Source organism: Chrysemys picta, chromosome 3 (assembly GCF_011386835.1).
Source record: "Chrysemys picta bellii isolate R12L10 chromosome 3, ASM1138683v2, whole genome shotgun sequence".
NCBI lineage: Eukaryota > Metazoa > Chordata > Testudines > Emydidae > Chrysemys > Chrysemys picta.
This window is the reverse complement of record NC_088793.1, coordinates 155,300,387-155,320,683: the sequence shown is the minus strand read 5'-3', so window position 1 is coordinate 155,320,683 and position 20,297 is coordinate 155,300,387. Positions and strand designations below refer to the sequence as shown.

The following is a 20,297-nucleotide window of genomic DNA, read 5'->3' as shown; positions in this document are numbered from 1 at the left end:
ACAAACAAAATCTACATTTGTAAGTTGCACTTTCACGACAAAGATTTTCATACAGTACTTGTATGAGGTGAATTGAAAAATACTATTTCTTTTGTTTATCATTTTTACAGTGCAAATATTTATAATCAAATATACACTTTGATTTCAATTACAACACAGAATAAAAATATATATCAAAATGTAGAAAAACATCCAAAATATTTAATAAATTTCAATTGGTATTCTATTGTTTAGCAGTACAATTGAAACTGCAATTAATCACGATTAATTTTTTTTAACTGCAATTAATTTTTGAGTTAATCGCGTGCGTTAACTGCGATTGATCGACAGCCATAGACAAGACATAAATGAAGCATTTGAAGCTGATAAAGAAAATAACGAAAGCAAGATGCTTGAAGAGTTGGCCTGCTGCCTACCTAGCATAAGTACATATAAAAATGACTTTTCTTTTATAGTCACTATGTGTCTGTTTTATTTGTTTAATTTCATTTTTCTTTTGTAACTATTCAGTCTTGAATGATGCTTACATTTAAATGCTAACCTAACACTGTTAAAAATTTAATTATTTCTCTTTCTTTTAAAACTTCATTTCATTGTCTTTTGCATTTTTCTTAGTTAAATAACTCTATTAAAAGTAACTTGTTTTTTGTAATTAGCCCTAAATATCTAAGGCTAAGCTTACTGTAGACCATGAAGTCTTACTCTTTTTTTGTTAGTTCTAGTAAATTAATGCTTTTAAATATCTGACCAGTTATTTTTGGACTAGCAAACCCTATGCTGACAGTTACGTTTTGGCCATTAACAACAACCGTAGTCTGATCTGATTAACTTGCTGGGGGAGAGGAGGGCAGTAGAAGGGAGGGGGGGGAAGAGAGAGAGAGAGAGAGAGAGAGAGTTAATTTGTCACTAACAGGGAAATAACTAAATTAGAAACACAAAACTGCCTTAATAGGAAGAGATTCACTAGAGAAAGGACTCAAAACATGAAGTTTAGTGGAAAGCCTCCCCTTTAATTACAAAGAAACCAATTTCCAAGAGACTGAGAAGTCACTTCAAGTCTGCTGGCCCCATGCTAATTCTGATCTAGTGTGCACTTTGAATACAACATAGGATAAAGAAGTTTAACCAGGCATCACAATGTGTAGTAGACAAATTAAGACTTCAAGGTGGATAAAAATTGATTATTTGGGGGGGGAAAAAATCAGATTTTTTTTTTAATTTTTTTTTTATTTAAATTATAATAGGTTTTTCATTTTCAAAAAATCCTGTTTAAAATGAAATCTGAATTTAATACAAATATGTGAAGGCCTAAACTACTTATAATCTCTTAAAACGTTTAAATAAAAAATAAATATGCTGAATCCATGAGCCTTTATCAAAAACTTTAAAGGCTACTTTTCTATATAAAGAAAGAATCAGAGGGAAAACATAGCTTTTGATGTCAATCTTTATCAATATGGCACAATAGGTCACATACGTATTAGGAGCTTGATCCTGTGAGCGGACCCAGGAGCTGTGCTTACTGGGTGCAAGAGACCGGCAAAGTCATCACAGGTGTTGGAACAAGGTCTCTGACTCCAGGAGACACCACCAAGCATCTCATCAGGATCAGCTACTGCAACGGTCTCATACTCCTATTTTATAGCTTCTCTCTACCTGAGTTCTGATTGGCTCAGTTTTCAAATTACTATTTATGACTCCACCAATCATTCACCATTTTCTAACATTCTAAAAATGTACAAGAAGAATCTAAAAATATTAAGCTATATAACTGCGTAAATAAACGTATATACTTATAGTGTGCCCTCGTAGATAGCAAAAAAAAAAACCACTAAATTTAGTACAAAGGCTCTACTTCATTGTAAATGAACCTTTTTTAAATGGCTATATCAACCAAAGGGAATGCACCTTTCTTTAGTAATAAATGAAGCAGAAAAATGGAAAAATTGATTAAAAATCTATGATTTACTTTGAGGCTTTCCACTTGGTGATTTAGATCACCAATTTAAATCAATCCATCCTGTAAGATTCAAAGAACAGAAGTCAAAGGAAACCAGAGAGCCACAAATTCCCAAAGTAGACTCCAATCGTGACCCAGAGATGTGCAGCTCAAGCAACTTCTAAATTTTGACAGCTCGTCTTACAAAATTCTGGTTGTTCTGATTTTACACAAACTGAAGGGCAAGTACTATGGGAGGGAAGTGAAGCCAAGCCCCTCCCTTCTCCCCATTAAAAAAAAATAAGTAAAAGGAAGGTTTTATTAAATGGAACACCATACACATGCTGCGGGCACTCTGCAGACATATATATGCTTGAAACCTAAAGAGGTATTGCCCAAAATGAAAGTCTTGCAATTCTATAAATCACATACAGTAGTAATATCTACTAGTCAGATTGACTATTCTTTCGTATCTATGATTAGATAGCAATACACTTTTACCAATATATTTGCTTTTCTGAAACTCCATTGCTATTATAAAGTTTCAGTCAAACTAGTTCAAAGGTGTCAAAAACATGCTCAAGTGATGTTCAGCTGGCTAGAGAGGAACACAGATCTCTTAAAAGTTGACAATTCTAAAATCAGTTGTCCTGTCCTTTCACGTTTTGCAATACTTCTACAATTTTCCATAATTAACTACGACACAAACTCTTGTGAGAGATTTGGGGTAGAAATCTGGATCGTCTATCTTAATTGCAAACAGCAAAGGAAGAAACACAGGATTACAGCCTATCAAAGGCAACAGAGAAGACACCATCTTTCTTCTCAAGTCTTTGCCTTGCAGGTTGTTTTTTCTTAAAACTGATATAGTCACAAATTGATCTTGGCCAACCTGAAGTGTCAACAATGGCAACAGACTGCTCCAGAATGAAGCTGATGTCGAAGAGCTGGTGAAAGGCCAGAACCGGGACATAATCTAAACCAGGGGCAGGCAAACTTTTTGGCCTGAGGGTTGCATCGGGTTTTGTAAATTGTATGGAGGGCCGGTTAGGGGAGGGGGTCGTGGCCCGGCCCCCACCTCCTATCTGCCCCCTCCGGGACTCCTGCCCCATCCAACCCCCCCGTTCCCTGACAGCCTCTCTGGGACCCCTGCCCCATCCACACACCCCCGCTCCCTGTCTCCTGAGTGCCCCCGGACTCCCGCCGCCCCATCCAACCCCTCTCCTCTCATTCCTGACGCGCGCCCCCCTTCCCCTGGACCCCTGCCCCATCCAGCCACCCCTTCTCCCTGTCCCCTGACTGCCCCCGGAATCCCTGCCCCTGACTGCCCCCTGCCACCCCATCCAATCCCCCCTCCTTCCTGACTGCCCCCCCCCGGAACCCCTGCCCCCATTCAACCCCCCTGTTCCCTCCCCCCAACCCCTATCCACACCCTTGCCCCCTGACCACCACCCTAAACTCCCCTGCCCTCTATCCAACCTCCCCACTCCCTGCCCCCTTACCGCACTGCCTGGAACACCGGTGGCTGGCAGCGCTACAGCCGCACTGCCCAACTGGAGCCGGGCCACGCTGCTGCTGCCGCCGCCACCACACAGTACAGAGCACCAGTTCAGGCCGGGCTCTGCAGCTGCACTGCCCCAGGAGCTCACAGCCCCGCCGCCCAGAGCATTGCAATGGCAGCAGAGCGAGTGAACTGAGGCTGCGGGGAAGGGGAACAGCGGTGGAGAGGTCGGGGTTAGCCTCCCGGACCAGGAGCTTGGGGGCCGGGCAGGACGATCCCGCAGGCCGGATGTGGCCCGCGGGCTGTAGTTTGTCCACCTCTGATCTAAACACAGCCATGATAAATTATGTAAACAACATTATAAAATAATCCAAAGAAATGTTTGTATTTTAAGATGAGCACCAATGCTTTCTATTTTGCCACTAACAACTCTTGATAGTATGTACATTTTTCTGTAAAAGAATTATCTGTTTTTATTACTTTAATCCATTCAGTTACTTGTTTCCTACAACTTCCTTCATCTTTAAGCATGCTGATTTATACTCACACTCTGATACTGAGTATGGTAATCACTAATCACCTGTTTGCAGCATGATAAGCCTTCATATTAATAAGGTATAGAAGAGAAACTACCATCTACTGAATCCAACACTGAAAACTGAAAAGTAAACTTGACAAGCCAGCTTTTCATCGGAGCATCTTATCAAAAATTCCTAGGATCTACCAAACCAAGACCACCCATCAGTCCACAACACCAGCTATTCATTTCTTCAGCAGCTGATTCCACCTACTAGCCACATCCTTTGCTCCAACCACTACTGACTCCACCCATTCCTAATGCCTGTTGGGCAGTTCAAGATAACAAAATGTATTGTTTCCTAATAAGCATAATAAAAGTCTTACCATATCCCTTTAACTTGTTAGAATAAAGTTTTCATTTACAGATGGAAATTAGAGCCTACATTTTCTTTAATATCAAAAACTTTCAAATATATGTGTTTTTGTAATTAGAGTGACCCAAAAGGCTTCAAAAGAATAAAAATGTAAAGAGAGCCCACTACATTGGGTTTTTTCTTTAGATACAAAATATAAGACGTTGGGTAAGATTATTAATAATTGGCTTACATAGCCTTATCAAAAAGGATCTCAAAACGGTCTACAAACTGAAATGGATACACAAACAAAGAAATCATGCAACCTAAAGGATACAGTAGGAAAGGAAGATGGTGTAGATGCAGTAACTGTTTAACGCTGTACTGCAGTTTTCTGTGCAAGTAGTAAGAATACCTAACTGCAGGAGTGAAATAAGTACAATGTAATTACCATAATTGTATTCTGGCTAAGGCTTGTCTATAGTAGGAAAGTGCACCGGTTTAATTAAATTAATCTATAAATAGTCTAGTTAAAATGAGCACAAGGCATTAATGTAAAAAACAGTTTAACCCAGATGGTAGACATGGATTGACATAAACCAGTTTAACCCAGATGCTAAACATGAACAGACACATGGGTTAAAACAATTTAACGTCTGGTCTCTACTACAAAATTAGGTTGTCGTAACCTGCCTTGCATCAACCTAGCTGTGCATGTGTCTACACTTAAATTAGTCTCCCACCAATGTAAGCGCCTCATTACAGTGACACTTCCATGAAGAGTCACTATACTTAGATCGACGCAGTCCTCCAGCTGCTGTCACACAAACTGATTGCCCAGCATGGTGACCATGCCAGCTACATGCTCCAGACGCACTCCGGCCTGGAACAGACAGGAGCTATTGGATCTCCTGGTCCTCAGGGAGAAAAGACTGAGCAGTCACAACTACAAACCAGACAGAAATGAGGACATCTGCAAGCAAACCACATGGGAGATGCAGGAGAAGGGGGATGATGGGGATAAGCAACAGCACCACATAAAAAAGTAAAGGAACTGAAGCAGGTATAGCATAAGACCAGGAAGGCCAAAAGTCAATCCAGTGCTGAGCCACAGACCTACTGCTTTTACCAAGAGCTGCATGCCATACTTGGCGGAGAGCCCACCACCACACTGCAGACCACAACGGATATCTCCAAGGAGCCTGAGACAAAAACTCCTGCTATGAACAGCAAGGACAAGGAGAAGGAAGGAGAAAGGAAATGGGACTAGGGGTTCCAGCTATGCTGCAAGCCAGGACCTGTTTGTGATTCCATTGCAGTCCAGTCAGTCGAGCATGGTACCTTGGAAGAATCTTCAGGTAAGTGTGTAAATACATCTCCCATTAGAATGATGCACACAGCTACCCACTTTTCATTAGAAAAAGTAGAGGTATAACAAAGGGAGGTAGCATTATCAGCTTTTCATTCCCCTGTACAGTTTGGCAGGGAGGGCTACGTGGAGCAGCTTGTTTATGTACACAGCGATGTCCCCTGAATCCCCCTGAGAGATCTCAGTGAAACTTTCATGGAGGTACTCTGCAATCCTCTCCCAAAGGTTTTAGGAATGGCAGCCTTATTTCTTCCGCCATGGTTGGACACTTTCCCATACCAGTTGGCGATAACTTCGAAAGGCATCATTGTGGTATACAGGTTAGCAACATTTGGGCCCAGACTGCTTTGGGATGCCAGCAGAACCTGTACTTTCTATGCCTTTGTAACGCTCAGGATTCATGTTAGCTAAAACCACCTCTGCTTGTAAACAATGGTACCAGTATTCAGTGCCATTATCCTATATGCATCGTTTCATGAAACCGTGCAATACTCTCCTCATTTCCCTCACCCTGGCAGGCCATACTCACCATGACTAGTGGTGAGTGGTTCAGCACAAAAGCAATCCAAAGCAGAAGTGTCAAGAAGCAGGTTTTGTTTAAAAATTTAGGGAGCAAGGAAGGGAGTTCTGAACCTTAACTTCAGCTTTCCAGAACGACTATACTAACAATGGTACCGCTGTGTGTGTATTACCTGTAGCTGCTGCCATTGCAGCCTTGAGAGGCTCTCTCTGCACAGCTGCAGAACGCCTAAGCCATATGAGGAGGAGAAAGAAGAAAACTCAGGATGACATGTTCAATAAGATCTTGCAAGCCACTGCTGCATCACACTGTGAGTAAAAGGCCTGGAGGGTGAACATTGCAGACAGCCTAGAGAAGGAAAGAGTGGACAAGAAAACTCTCAAGAGCCCCAGCAGGAAAAGGAGATGCACCAGGTCATAATGGGGCTTCTCTGGCAGCAAACACAGATGCTGCAGACTCTTATGGACATGTAGGTTCAAAAATCACTGGCTTGCCTTCCATTACAATCCACAGAAAATTCCATTGCAGCACATTCCTACACCCCCCTTAACATTCCACATGGCACTGGGGACACATCCCTACCTCCCACTCCACCCCAGGGGATATTACGGACAACCACAGCTTCACATACACCAACTATGGCTTTCACAGATCAGTGTATGTATAGGTAAAATGACATGAACGTTCTTACCTCTTGTTGAGTTGTTACATTAAAAACTTAATACAATAATGGATTTGCTTTTAAATTGCACAGATTTTTCTTTGCACTGGTTTTGAGACAACGAAATTCTATTCTTTGGAAAATAATTCATCGTTCTTTGTTTATAACATATGCTGCAGAACACCTAGTGGTACTGTAATCATCCACTTATTAGTGTACAGTGGGAGAGAACTCATAGGATCTGTGACTATCAGTGTAATAATTGTAAAAAGTACAGCACGCACCACAAAATTAATAGATTAATTGGCATTTATATTCATAGACGTAAACCAAGCACCACACAATTCTTAACAGGCCCCAAACTGTAGAGCCAGGTAGAGCACAATCCACAATGCACTACTGTGGCTCATTGTTAACGTGGTCTTTCAAGGACTCCCTCAGCCATATAGTTCTACACTGAGCTCTTGGCTGTTCAAACTCAGCAGACAGCCACTCCACCTCCAGCCCAGCAACAACTTTTCCCCCTTTGCTTCACAGATATGATGCAGGACACAGCAGGCAGCTATAACCATTGGGATAGTCTTCTCCCAGAGGCCCAATCTTGTTAGGAAACACCATCATTGTCCTTTCAATCTACCAAAAGCACATTCAACTGTCATTCTGCACCAGCTGAGCCAGTAGTTGAATCTTTCCTTGGTGTTGTTGAAGGTAGCTGTTGTACGGCTTCATTATCCAGGGAGCAAGGGGTAGGCTGGGTCCCCCTGGATCACTACTGGCATTTCAACATCATCTATGGTAATCCTCCAGTTGGGAAACAATGTCCCTGCTTGCAGCTTTCTGACTAGTCCTGTGTTCTTAAAGATATGATCATCATACAACTGACCAGCCAACACTGATGTCGGTGAAGCATCCCGGATGACCCACCAATGCTTGCATTACCATAGAAAAGTAGCACTTTCTGTTGATAAGCTCTGGGGCAAGGTGGGCTGGTGACAAAAGGGGGATATGTATGCCAACTATCACTCTCCACACAATTCAGGAACCTTATTGCTGCAAATCCATCCACTATGTCCTGCATCTTGCCAAGAGACACACTACTCTGTAGCAGAAGGCAATGAATGGCCCTCTACACTTGTATGACAGTAGCCCCCATAATGGATTTTCCAACTCCAAAATGATTTCCCACTGCAAGGCCAGATTGCTACTGGTCAAGTTTTCACAGTGTGATCTCTATGCACATCTCCACTGCAAGTATAGCTTTCATTCTGGTGTCCATGAGGTGGAGGGCCAGGGTGAGCTTGACACACAAATCCAGCAAGGTACCCTTGCACACCTGAAAGTTCTGCAACCACTGTTTCTTGTGCCAAACCTGCATTATGATACAATCCCACCAGCCAGTGCTCATTTTTCGGGCCCAGAAGCAGGTCTCCAACACTGCAGCTGCTCTATGAACAGTACCAACTACCTTGAACTGATTTTCGCTATTTCCATAGCAATCCGTCCTCTGCGAAAAAGTCATGTTCCCCACTGATGCGGCTCCTCTTGCAGCTCTACCAATACCAGAGTATCATGCACCCTGTGCTTGCAACGCTATTGACAACAGCGCAGAGCTGTGCCGGTTCCATGCTTCTCTCACAGATGGTGGATAGCAAGGAGGGCTGTGCAGAATCATGGGATTTTTTTTTTTTTTAAAGGCTCAAAAATTATTCCTAGTTTTCTAGTATAAACATCACTAAGGCCAACACCCTGATTCTTATGAAAGGTGCCATGGACTCTTTAGTCACTCCAAGCAACCAGGATCTGTTTTAAATGTCGGGGGGGGGGGGGTGGGGGGGGGGGAACAGCATTTCCAGCAACATACTGCCCCCTATTTTCATAATAGGAGAACAACACAGAGGGAGGAGTGTTACATACCGAATCACTAATATCACTTATTGCAACGTCTATATGTTATTTGAAGGTCACCTATCCGAGAGCTAACCCCGATTGTCTGATAAGTTCATAACATAAGCAGAAATAACAATTGCAGTGTTTTCTAAAGGCTGGCAAGGGCATTGAAAGGGAATTGACAGAGCTGAAGGATAGGCAAGATTGTGAGAAGCCTGTCCACACTGGACCTGCTTTAAGTCAACAGTATTAGGTCCCCACCTTCACAAGCAGCAAATTCACCTTCATTTCTTTTTTCTCTATTTCTGAATTGTGGACTCTACAATTAAGCGTAAAAGTTTGTCATCTTTTTTACTAGTGCAAGAATATAAATTATCAACAAATTCAAAGGTTTTATTGCTGAACAATTCTATAATAAATGTGCTTCTGCAGAGACTATGTCATCATAGGAGGATTTTTTAATGTGTCAGAAGGACTAGTCACAGCAAATTTCAACTTCAGTTACCACTGTGCTTGTATTGAGTCAGCAACAAGCAAGAATTCTCCTAAAAGAACATTTAAGTGGGAAAAAAAGATTGTGAAATGTACTTAGTTTTTTATTATAAAAAAAAACTCAAACCACACAAAACTCACTAAAGACTCATCCAGTATAAATGGTACAAAAAAGCATGAATCACCAATATGACAACTAAATCTAATTTATGCACCTTTAAGCACAGATAACATCAATCGTGTGGGTATATTTACAACTTTAGAAACAAATACCAAAAACTTGTCAACTGCTAAATGAGTGCTGCTGCTACTGCTTTGGAAGCAGAATAGTCCCAGCTCTTTAGAAGGTTCATGTTCAATAAATATTTTGGCATATGCCAAAATTTTCCTGAGGAACATAACTGACAGAAAGGAAATAGAGATTAGCAGTTTACAACTCAGCTAAACCTACACAGAATTTCATGGGACAAAAAAAAGGCAGCCCTCTGGCTAGAGAAGCTTCTTCATGCTAACTTTCAAAATGCCGCTGCAAATACTGGAAGTGTTGGAGTTTCTTTTCAAAGAATATTTTATAATGGGAACTAGCTGGCAATCTAAATATAAGGGGAGGTTACGAATTCCGTTACTTTCTGTGACCTGCATGACTTCTGCAGGGGCTCATGCGGCTGGCTCAGGGGCTGCCCGAGCCGGGCAGCTCCTGGGCCAGCAGCAGCTTGGCTGTGTTGGAGGGGGCTCAGGGAGGGGACTGGGCTGCGGCCCTTACCTGGGGTGGGTCCCTGGCTCCCACCAGCATGCCCATGCAGCTCCTAGGTGGAGGAGCCAGGGGGCTCCGTGAGCTGCCGACCGCAGGTGCCGCCCCTGCAGCTTCCATTGGCTGTGGTTCCTGGCCACTGGGAGCTGTGGAGCTGGCGCTTGTGGCAGGAGCAACACTCTTAGCTCCCCTGGCCGCACCTCCTCCTAGGAGCTGCGGGGACATGCTGGTTGGAGCTGGGTGGGAAGCCTACAAACCCTGCCCCTCTCCGCACCAATGCCTGCAGGGGTCCCGGGCCACACACCTCCAGCACCCCTGGCGCCCCCGGACTGCCCCCACTGAGCACCCGTGGCTCCCGGCCCAAATTTCAGTTAGGGGTATATAGTAAAAGTCATGGACAGGTCACAGGCCGTGAATTTTTGTTTACTGCCCGTGACCTGTCTGTGACTTTTATTAAAAATATCCGTGACTAAAACGTAGCCTTAAATTATAATTAATACTGTTGATCCTAGGGCTGAGTATTTGTAGTGTTACTGAAAAGCAACAAGAGTGACACTGGAAATATGCAAGACAAAAGTCAAGAGACTAAGGGTATGTCTACACTAGAAATGTAAGTCAACCTATATGAGGTTGACTTGCAACCACCGCAGTAATTACTGCAGTGGTGCACGTCCACACTAACCTTCCTTTGGTAGATGGTGAACATCCTGAGCAGGAGTACTTCCACCGAGCTGAGAAGGGCAGTACGGGGAGCTGAGAGCCTCATCTCTCAGCTCCCTGCCAGGAGCCCAGCTGCCCCACAGACTCCCGGTGGGCTGCCTCCCCCTGAACATTTCCCACCTGGAGGGGGGGGGAAGCCGCCCAGGGCTTCTTGCCCTTGGTGAGTGGGGTCCAGCTGCCCCACTCCATCTGCCCCCTGCTAGGAGCTGGGCAGCCTTGTCAATTTCATGACTCTGAGCTGTATAAGGCCTTCTCACCCTGGCCCCTGCCATGAAATTGACAAGACAGCCAACAGCCTCAGTAATGCAGTGTCTACACAGACACTTCGTTGTCCTAACTACACCAACATAAGCCCTACCCCTCTCATGGAGCCGGAGTTATGTTGGTGTAGTAGGGCACTTATATAGAGAGGACAAGGCAGTACTGTAGACACTGACACAATTAGGTCGAAGTAAGCTGCCTTATGTCAATCTAACTGTGTAGTGTACACCAACCCTAAATCCGGTTCCACCATAATTTAATGATGTTGCATCACTTACAACTGTAAATGTTGCAATGATTAATTAGATTTGTTAGATCATGTTAATGTAGGATAGAATTGGTTTAGTCTGACACTTCTCTGCTATTGCTGATGTTAAATAAGATCTCACTTTTTTGCAAGATGGCTGATATCAAGAGCAAACTCAGATTAGAATTATTTAGCTATGTTTAAGAATGTATACTTCAGGAGAAGGGCTTCTTTGCATGTAAGTTTTCCCAACACTCTATTGTATGAAATGGGGCAAGCAGTTTTATACATTCTCAAAACCACACTGAAGTTTCTTAAAGGTTTACCACAGAGTCCTATATTTCTTATAAAGGGAGCCAAAAGAATAAATCAAGTGTCAGCGGTATACTATAACTAAAGCTAGCTGTTAACAAGATGACAGCCTAAGGTGTTGAAGTGTGTGTGTGTGTTTATATATATAAATATATAAAAATAAATAAAACAGAGTCTCCAAAATGAATCTTTGAGGAACTGCTTTATTACCAAGCAGAAAGCCAGACCACATGAGATTTACATTTACCCTCTGTTCTTTCAGATACTCTTGAACTTGTAACTCAATCTTGTAGCCTTTGGATTAGCAGATCAACTATCAAATGCTTTAGTGAAAACAAATAAAGCAGCGGCAGCACATACCGATTGATTTGTTGCCCATAACTAACAAAACATAGTTTATAAATTCAACTTCCCAAACTAATGACTCAATTTTGGGGTCTAAATACTAACACTTTACAAAATCAGATTCCAAAAATTATTTAAATTTCTTATGAAGCCAGCCAAAGCCATACCTATTACAGATAAATTTGCAATTTATCATCACCAGTTTCATAAGGTAACAGAATGGAAATAATTCTTAACTCACAGGAGGCACTGTAAGGTGTAAATTAAGTTTTGCGGAGTGCAGAGATATAAGGCGGTATGGGTCCAATTTTCAGAGGTAGCGAGCAGCTGCTCTTACTGACTTCATCTGTAAATGGTGCCTACTTCCCCCTGTGACTCTACCCTGAAACATCTGGCCAAATCTATACAGCGAATTCATGTCAAATCTGCAAATCAGTTTTGGTTGATCCAAAACTGCATTTTTTAACAAATAAACTGCAAAAAATTTCACAAAGCTCTATTTAAGAGCTTAATTGTAATGGGCATCCAAGTTTAAAAAAATATCTTGACCCTATTTACTACTGATGCCGTTTGCCGGCTTTTTACATTTCACTTGGTTTGAATCGTAAAATTAGACTATCCATTTATGGTTAGTTTCACTTCATGTTCTCATGCAGTAGTCCAAAGACAAAGTGTTAGGTCCACAAGCAGTGGTGGGCAAAGTCTAAAGGTTTTGTAAATTTTGTTTTACACAGAAACCCAAGAATTTTAATCTGAAGTGTTTTTTCTTCTTCATCACCTCTCCACCCACCACAACACCCACCCACCCACACAGAGCTGGGATACACAAACCTGTGCTCCAAGACAGCCTCTCCTGCTTGGAGAAGTCAGGGGAAGCTGACTTCGGGAAGGTCCTGAGAAGATTTCTTCTCATATTACAAGTAATATGCAACAAGTTACCCAAGCATTCCTTAATGCCCCACAAGTCTATTGTGTCTTCAGTCTTACTGGCTCGCTTCACACTGCATTCAGGAGAGAATAGGAAATAAGTTCATAGACAGTAGAACCTCAGAGTTACAAAAACCTTGGGAAAGGAGATTGTTCATAATTCTGAAATGTTTGTAACTCTGAACAAAACGTTATGGTTGCTCTTTCTAAAGTTTACAACTGAACATTGACTTAACAGCTTTGAAATTTTACTATGCAGAAGAAAAATGCTGCTTTTAGCCACCTTAATTTAAATGAAGCAAGCACAGAAACAGTTTCCTTACCTTGTATTTTTTTTTAAGCTTTCCCTTTATTTTAGTAGTTTATGTTTAACAGCAGGGCTTTGGACCGGAGCCTGGAGCTGGAGCAGCTCCGGAACAGTGGAGCTGCAAGTTTTTGCCTGGTGCTGGAGAGGAACTGGAGTTCAGATCCAAAGCCCTGTTTAACAGTACTCTATTTGCCTTTTTTTTTTTTTTTTTTTTTGGTCTCTGCTGCTGCCTGATTGCATACCTCCAGTTCCAAATGAGGTGTGTGGTTGAACAGTCAGTTCGTAATTCTGGTGTTCATAACTCTGAGGTTCTACTGTAGGTTTTCCTGCAGCTCTAAAGAGTTCAATTTGCCCTGACAAAAGAGAGGTTGCAGCCTTTTTTGCTTTTTTATAATGTAGAAAAAAAAAGATTCTCCCTACCCCAAAAAAATATTAAGCATGTGCAGGATGAATAATTTTTCACTCTTAGGTACCATGAGAGAACTGTGAGCAGTGGCTGCATATCCAGAAACACAACAACGAATCTGGTCACCTTTGGAATATTTTATTCACAATCGTTAGGGCTAGAAACTTGTTTTTCAATGAAGGCTTACACTGATGACTTATTCTCAAACTTTCCCACACCATCACTGGTGTGCAGACTTTTCAAGACCTGCCAAATCATTTCAAAGACAAACTAAAACACGTTCTGGACCCAATGCCATGGTTCCACATTTAAGGCTGCAACTGCGATGTTATGAGTCCTACCCCTCCGCTGCATACACACAAACATAAGTCATCAGTAGGACTTTGATTTTAGCAGGTAAAATCTCTAAAGATATCATCCTCGCTGAGCATCTCAAGCTTCTCTCAGCTCCTAACACTGAGCAGACTGTGCATGCACCATCCCTATACAGTAACTGACTAAATCGCCTCCAGCCCAGGGCTAATGCTGGACTTTCCTGGACCGGGATGGAGATGGGCAGTGGAACTGATGCTCAGTTCCCTACTATCTGCCCCCCAACCCAGTGTTCAGACAGCAAGGAAGAAGCAAATCACTGAGTTGAATACAGAACACACAAGAGTCAGATCGGGGGACGGCGATAGCAGATTGGGAAAAGAAATATCTTGAGACTGGGGGTGGGGAGAGAAACAGGAAATAGCTGGGCAAGGACACTGTAAAGGAGGGGGGAATAAGGGATGGGAATGGAAATCAAGACGACGCTGGGACTAAGAGCTGTGAGGGGAATGGGGGTGGAAAGAACACAGACTAGGAACCAGAGATGGGGACGCATTTGAACTAGGAACCAGCATAGGGGAACAGGGGTGGGGGAATCTTACTGTCCCCCACAGGACCCCTACCTTATTCAGTGCACAGGATGGACCTGCTGTGGGAATATAGCAGTCTCCTTCACTACACCCCGATCTATAGATCCCCAGCCTCATATATTGCATAAGTTGGAAGGTGTGTACTATTTGTTCCACTGGAGCAGGTGGGTCTAGGCCCAACCATAAATAAAGGCTTGTCCCCTCAATTAAGAGGGAGGAACCACTGTGCCAAGGCCACATTCATTTCTTGGGACAACAAGAGAAAAAATAGGATCAGGACTGAAAGTCATACTATAAAAAATCAGGGATCCAGAGAGGGACACCGAGCAGAGAAGCCCAGACAGTGCCCACTGCCCCTCAAAGGCATTCAAGAAATCAGTGGACACTGCCCAGACAAACTCTGCTTGGAGACATGAGCAGAAACAGGCTCTGCATTCGCAGATTATCCCCCTCTCCCCGTCCAAGTTTCCTCCGCCTGGAGCGATGGATGGCCATCTTGGTTAGTGCCAGGAGAAGCCTAACGAGGAGTTCCCACAACTTCATGGGGCCACAGCCAGGGTGCAAATATGACGTTTTGGAAGGTTTTCAGTGAATGAGGCAGGAGATTGCAGGAACAGAAAGGACAGTCTCATAGGTAAGGCAACTGAATAATGCACTGGAGAACTAGATTCTATCCCTTCCTGTGATAGAGTTCCTACGTGAAGATGGGCAAGTTACTAAAACCAAACTTTTCACAGATAGTCACTAATAGTGTAACTCATTTTCTGGATGCCCGACATGAGACGCTAGCGTCTGATTTGCAGAAGTGCTGAGCACTCACAGAAGCAACTGAAGTTAATTAGCAGTGTGCTTTGAACATTAAGTGCTATATAATACTCAGTATTAGGAAAAAGTCAAGTCCTGGGTACCTCAAATCAGGTACTCAAAAGTAGTGGAAACTTTTCATCTTAATCTCTGTGCCTCAGCTCCCCACCTATAAAACAGGGATAATACTACCCAATCCTCTCAGAGGAGTTGTGATGAAGAATTCATTAATGTTTGTGAATCACTCAGATACTACAGTGACAAACACCACAGAAAAGCCGATGAGGAAATTAATTGTGTCTTCGGAGCAGGGTTTGGTTGAAGTATAGTGAATAAGGCTTCAGGCTACACACTGAACCATGAGGTTAAAACAAAATATTCAGTAGCTGTTCACTGAATAAGTACCTTCCATCCTGTTCACTGAATAAGGCAGGGTTCCTGTGGAAAAAATAGTATGTGATCATGTAATTAAAACTGTATCGTAATGCATATGCACAAGAGGCCTGAATTAAAGTTGCACATTAATTTTGGCATTTCTTAACTTCTGAGTGCTTAACTTCGCAACCTTAACAACATTTTAAACAGTTTTTATGTGTTTAATAGAAGTAGCTGTTTTAAATGCCTTATTTATTTTGGGACCTGACCAGCACTCCACCCACAACCACCCCCACACAAAAACAGCCAGTGGAGATTTCGCAAGTGAGCAGAACTAAATGAATAACCGTCATCGTAACTGACATTTTTCTCTTCCCTGTTGGTATGTGGAAGGCAACACAAACATGGGAAACTGTAACTCATCTCTCTATATACACTGTAAATCACAAGAAGTGCTTTTAATTCATTTGGAAGAACAGACACTATAAAAAAAGATTGTAAACCTAAAACTTCAGTTTATTACTATAAACTATGGTCAGAAATAAGAATATTAAAACCAAAGGTTTTTTGTTTTTTTAATTTCATAAATATAGACTGTATCCCTATTTAATTTCAAGTTCTCTCCCCTTCAACATTTCTTCATGTGGCGTCTCTGTACGTTGCAGCCTTCCTAAAGGGAATGTGCCTAAAGGAAAATATGTCTGCAGATAAGAAGATTAAGTAGACAGTAATTATAAGTTAATAAACCAAAATTAAGAGGATAAAAAAAATCAAGTACAAGGGGAAATCTGAATGATAGGACATATGACTAAAATACGAAGGAAACAAATAAACTCAACAATTGGACACCTACCTGGAAATACATTCACTGATGCTAAAGTTTGTCTGCTCATCACAGACCCCCTGCTCACTGCTGTACAAAACACAGAAGTACCAGCCCCTTATTCTGTTAAATTTGCAAAAGCCACAAAAACTCAGCATAAGACTGAGATTTAGTATGCAGTCCAAATAGTTTTAAGAGCTTATTATAAAAAGCCAGGCTGCGCAAAAAGTGAAAATAAAGTCAGCAGTGAATAAATAATAAGACTTTCTAGATCAAGCATCCCCGCACGCAGCCCAACTCCAGAGCGCTGTTTCCACAGGGTCACACCCGTGAGACACTTAGGTGCACGCAAAGAGCCTGGCAAAGGAGTCCAGGCGGGTGCAGGGAGACGAGCACCCGGGGGCGGGGGTCTCCCTCTAGGAGTGTCAGTGTCAAGGGAGCAGCGGGACTGGGGGCAGAGCGGACGTGCCAGACACGCAGCAGCGGGACCCCGCGAAGTGGTGCCGGTGCCGCTCTGGGAGCTCGGAACGCCCCGCAGCACCGACCCCCGCCCCGTTCCCACATCCGAGCTGGGGGGGGAGGGGCTCCCTTACCTGAGCCGCAGCAGCGGGAGGAGGCCGCAGCCCCCGGGGCTCCCCGCCCCAACCCCTGCACAGCCTCGCAGCCGGAGGCTCAGCCCCTCATGGAGCCGGGGGCCCGGTGACAGCGGCCAGGCCGCCGCGAGGGGGGGAGACATGCCGGGCCGCCGCCATCTTCCCCGAGATCACCCCTGACCTCCGACCTCTTCCCTGGGTCACTTCCGGGTCACTTGTGTCAAAAGTGGTCTTCCCCCCTCCCTTCCCTGCTTAAAGGGACAGCGCCCAGCTCCCGAGCCAGGCTGCCACACGCCGAGTGTTGCTAACAGCCAAGTGCTGAAACATGCCGAGTCAAGCCCCCTCCCGCCCCCCCTAACAATCATGAGCCTGGCTTAAAAGCGATCGATAGGCTTGTCAGAAACACTACTCCGGGATGTTTCTATTTGCCTTAGGGAGTCTTTAGGGGGTCATAGTTTCCCACTTTGATCCACAACCATCAGGGCTCCACACTTTCATGCAAGCTGCGAGTCGCACGTCATCCCCTGACTCCAGAAGATGGGGCTTTAGGAAAATCACCCAACGCCACAAGACTCCCCCTCAGATCACTGAGGCAATGCAGCCTCAGTATAAACAATGAGACCCTGGTACTGCCAGGAGATAGATTTCTATGGGCACTGGACAGAGGGGAGAGAGAAGTGTTCCCTTTCTTTCCACTCAGCAAAATGGCACACTCAGACCCAAACTTCCCTGCCATGCTGTGGATTTGACTGTCCAAACAAGCCTGGGTTTATGGATTTGGATGGCAGGGCCCAGATCCTCAGAGGCTTTTATGTTCATAGATGCCAATCTGGCAGCCCCACAGATCAACTCATCCCCCTCCCACCCACCAGTGAGCCCCACTAATCTGCATCTCCTCCCAGCACCTCCCACCCGCCAGGATCAGCTCATCAGCGGAGTGGAGGAGGTGCTGGGGAGAGGGGGAGGAGCGGGGGCAGGAAGAGGCGGGGGAGGGGGCAAGAAGGCGCAGGGCTTGGGGGAAGGGGTGGAGTGGTGCAGGGTGGAGGTCAAGTCCCCCCCCGCCCCGGGAACTGGGGGACTCGGCCCCTCTGTTTAGGTTCCTAACTTCCACTGAAATAAATTGAAATAAATGAAAGTTAGGAGCCTAAATACCTTTGAGGATCTGGGCCTATGAGACTTTTGTGAGGATATTAGGATGGCAACCCCTGAGACACCAAGGGACTGACTGCCCTTGAGATGCATATGCATTCTGAATGTTGCCTATGTAGAGGGGAGGCAAGTCAATTTACTCACCAATTCTGTGCTACAGAATTCCTGTCTGACAAAGTATTTGCACAGACCATGAATTCCTATCTGTGCAAGAGACCGCAGATGGATTTTCTATAGGGATCACATACTAAAAGTAGAAATTATAACAGGAGGATTCACTTTGTTTCTCTTCTTAGGAATCCAGTACCTAAGAAAATAATTTACAATAAGATAATTACACACACACACACACTGATTTCAAATTCTTTTTTATGAACAACAGTACAAAAGATAACCTATTACAGCACAGCCATTACAATACACCCTAACTAGACTAACATCACTAACTAAAGATTTGTTATTTTCCTTTAAACTGAAGGCCATAACACAGGGCCTAAACCTCAAAATATATACACCACCTTACAACATAAATACAGAGATTGGGACTTCTGACAATCGGAGATCTTCTGCTTTCACATAGTCTCGCCTTGGATATTATATTGACAATTAAATAAAACATTTAGTTGTATTACATAACCAGTTGTTTCCGCATCCATACTACTGAGCACAGATACAAGTTCAAAGAAGAAAGAAAAGAAAACTTGACAACTAGTGTAGCCATTAGGCTCACACACGTCTTTGGCGCAATGATGCAGTGCACCTCCTGAAAATATTTGGCCTCCAGTCTGTGGTCCCTTCTTTATGGTGTGTGTCATCCCCTCCCCCACCAGTCTCAATCTTAGTGACTTCTGTAAAATTATAGCAAACCTTATTGAGATCCAACCCACAGATTCAGTCTGGGTTACCTCTGGAAGCATGGGCAGTGGGTATAAGAGACTTAGGGCAGCTAAACCTCCACAAACGGGGCAAGAAATGTCAGGTGCAGCACACCTCCCTTTGGACCGCCACCTTTGGAGCGCTGCTGCCGGAAGCTCCCGAGAAGGTGGGGAGCCACCAGCACCCAGACCGTGGCCCTGCTCATGCTCCACCCTGAGGCCCCGCTCCTGCTCCGCCTCTTCCCCACGCCCCTCACCCCCATCCTGCTGTTCATTCACGTCTCTCTGGGGGAGACGGCAGAGAGGCACAAGCTGGGGGGCCTTGGGGATGGGGGATGTGGAGGAGGCAGGGGATGGAGAGGGGCAGTGGGGGCTTCAGGGGAATGAGGAAGAGAGGGTGTAGAGACGCAAGCAGCAGATGGGGGGCCTTAAGGGAGGGGGTGGAGAGGCGTGAGTGGGGGGGTCTGTGGGGAGGGGACAGAAAGGAGCGAGCTGTGAGCGGGAGGTTGTTTGTAACTCTGAAATGTTCGTAACTTTGAACAAAACATTATAGTTCTTTCAAAAGTTTACAACTGAGCATGACTTAATACAGCTTTGAAACTTTATTATGCAGAAGAAAAATACTGCTCCGCCCCCCCCCCTTTTTTTTTAGTACTTTGCATTTAACACAGTACTGTACTGTATTTGCTTTTTTTCTTTCTTTCTTTCTTTTGGTGTGTTTCTGCTGCTGCCTGATTGCATACTTCCAGTTCCAAATGAGGTGTGTAGTTGAGCGGTCAGTTCGTAATTCTAAGGTTCGACTTTATATTCAAGTCAGCAGTATATTCAAGTCTGACTAAATTCATCCCAGGGTACTTACGAACTAGCTGAAACAATTGCAGAACCATTAGCAATTATCATCGAGAATATGGGTGTGATCCCAGAGGGCTGGAGAAGGGCAAACATAGTACCTATCTTTTAAAAGGGGGAACAAAGAAGTCCTGGATAATTATAGACCAGTCAAAAACTTCAATATGTGGAAAGATACTGGGATGAATTATTAAACAATCCATTTGTAAGCACCTGAGGTTAGTACGGTTACAAGGAACAGCCAGCATGGATTTGTAAAGAACATCTGATGCCAAACCAACATAATTTCTTCTTTGACCACGTTACTGGCCGAGTGGATAAGAGGGAAGCAACAGACATGAGATCTTTATTTTTAAAAGGCTTATAAACACTGTCCCACATGACAGTCTCATAAGCAAGCAAGGGAAATG

General features: G+C 43.8%; 1 protein-coding gene across 13 annotated transcripts in view; it reads right to left on the bottom strand.

The window, feature by feature from the left end:
• LCLAT1 (lysocardiolipin acyltransferase 1) overlaps positions 1-17,219 on the bottom strand; it is a 205,422-nt gene extending 188,203 nt beyond the window's left edge. For 3 of the 13 annotated variants that reach the window (XM_065589350.1, XM_065589346.1, XM_065589344.1), the window contains exon 1: positions 17,015-17,199. Coding sequence is in view for 6 of the 13 variants with exons in the window: in XM_065589337.1 (XP_065445409.1) it covers positions 15,629-15,661; positions 17,015-17,157 (176 nt within the window). In the remaining 7 variants the exon portion in view is untranslated. Of the gene's footprint in view, positions 1-15,628; positions 15,662-16,451; positions 16,512-17,014 lie in introns of those variants that run through there. The other 10 variants (XM_065589338.1, XM_065589340.1, XM_005289545.4 and 7 more) reach the window with 8 other exon arrangements.
• Between the last annotated feature and the right edge of the window lie 3,078 nt (positions 17,220-20,297).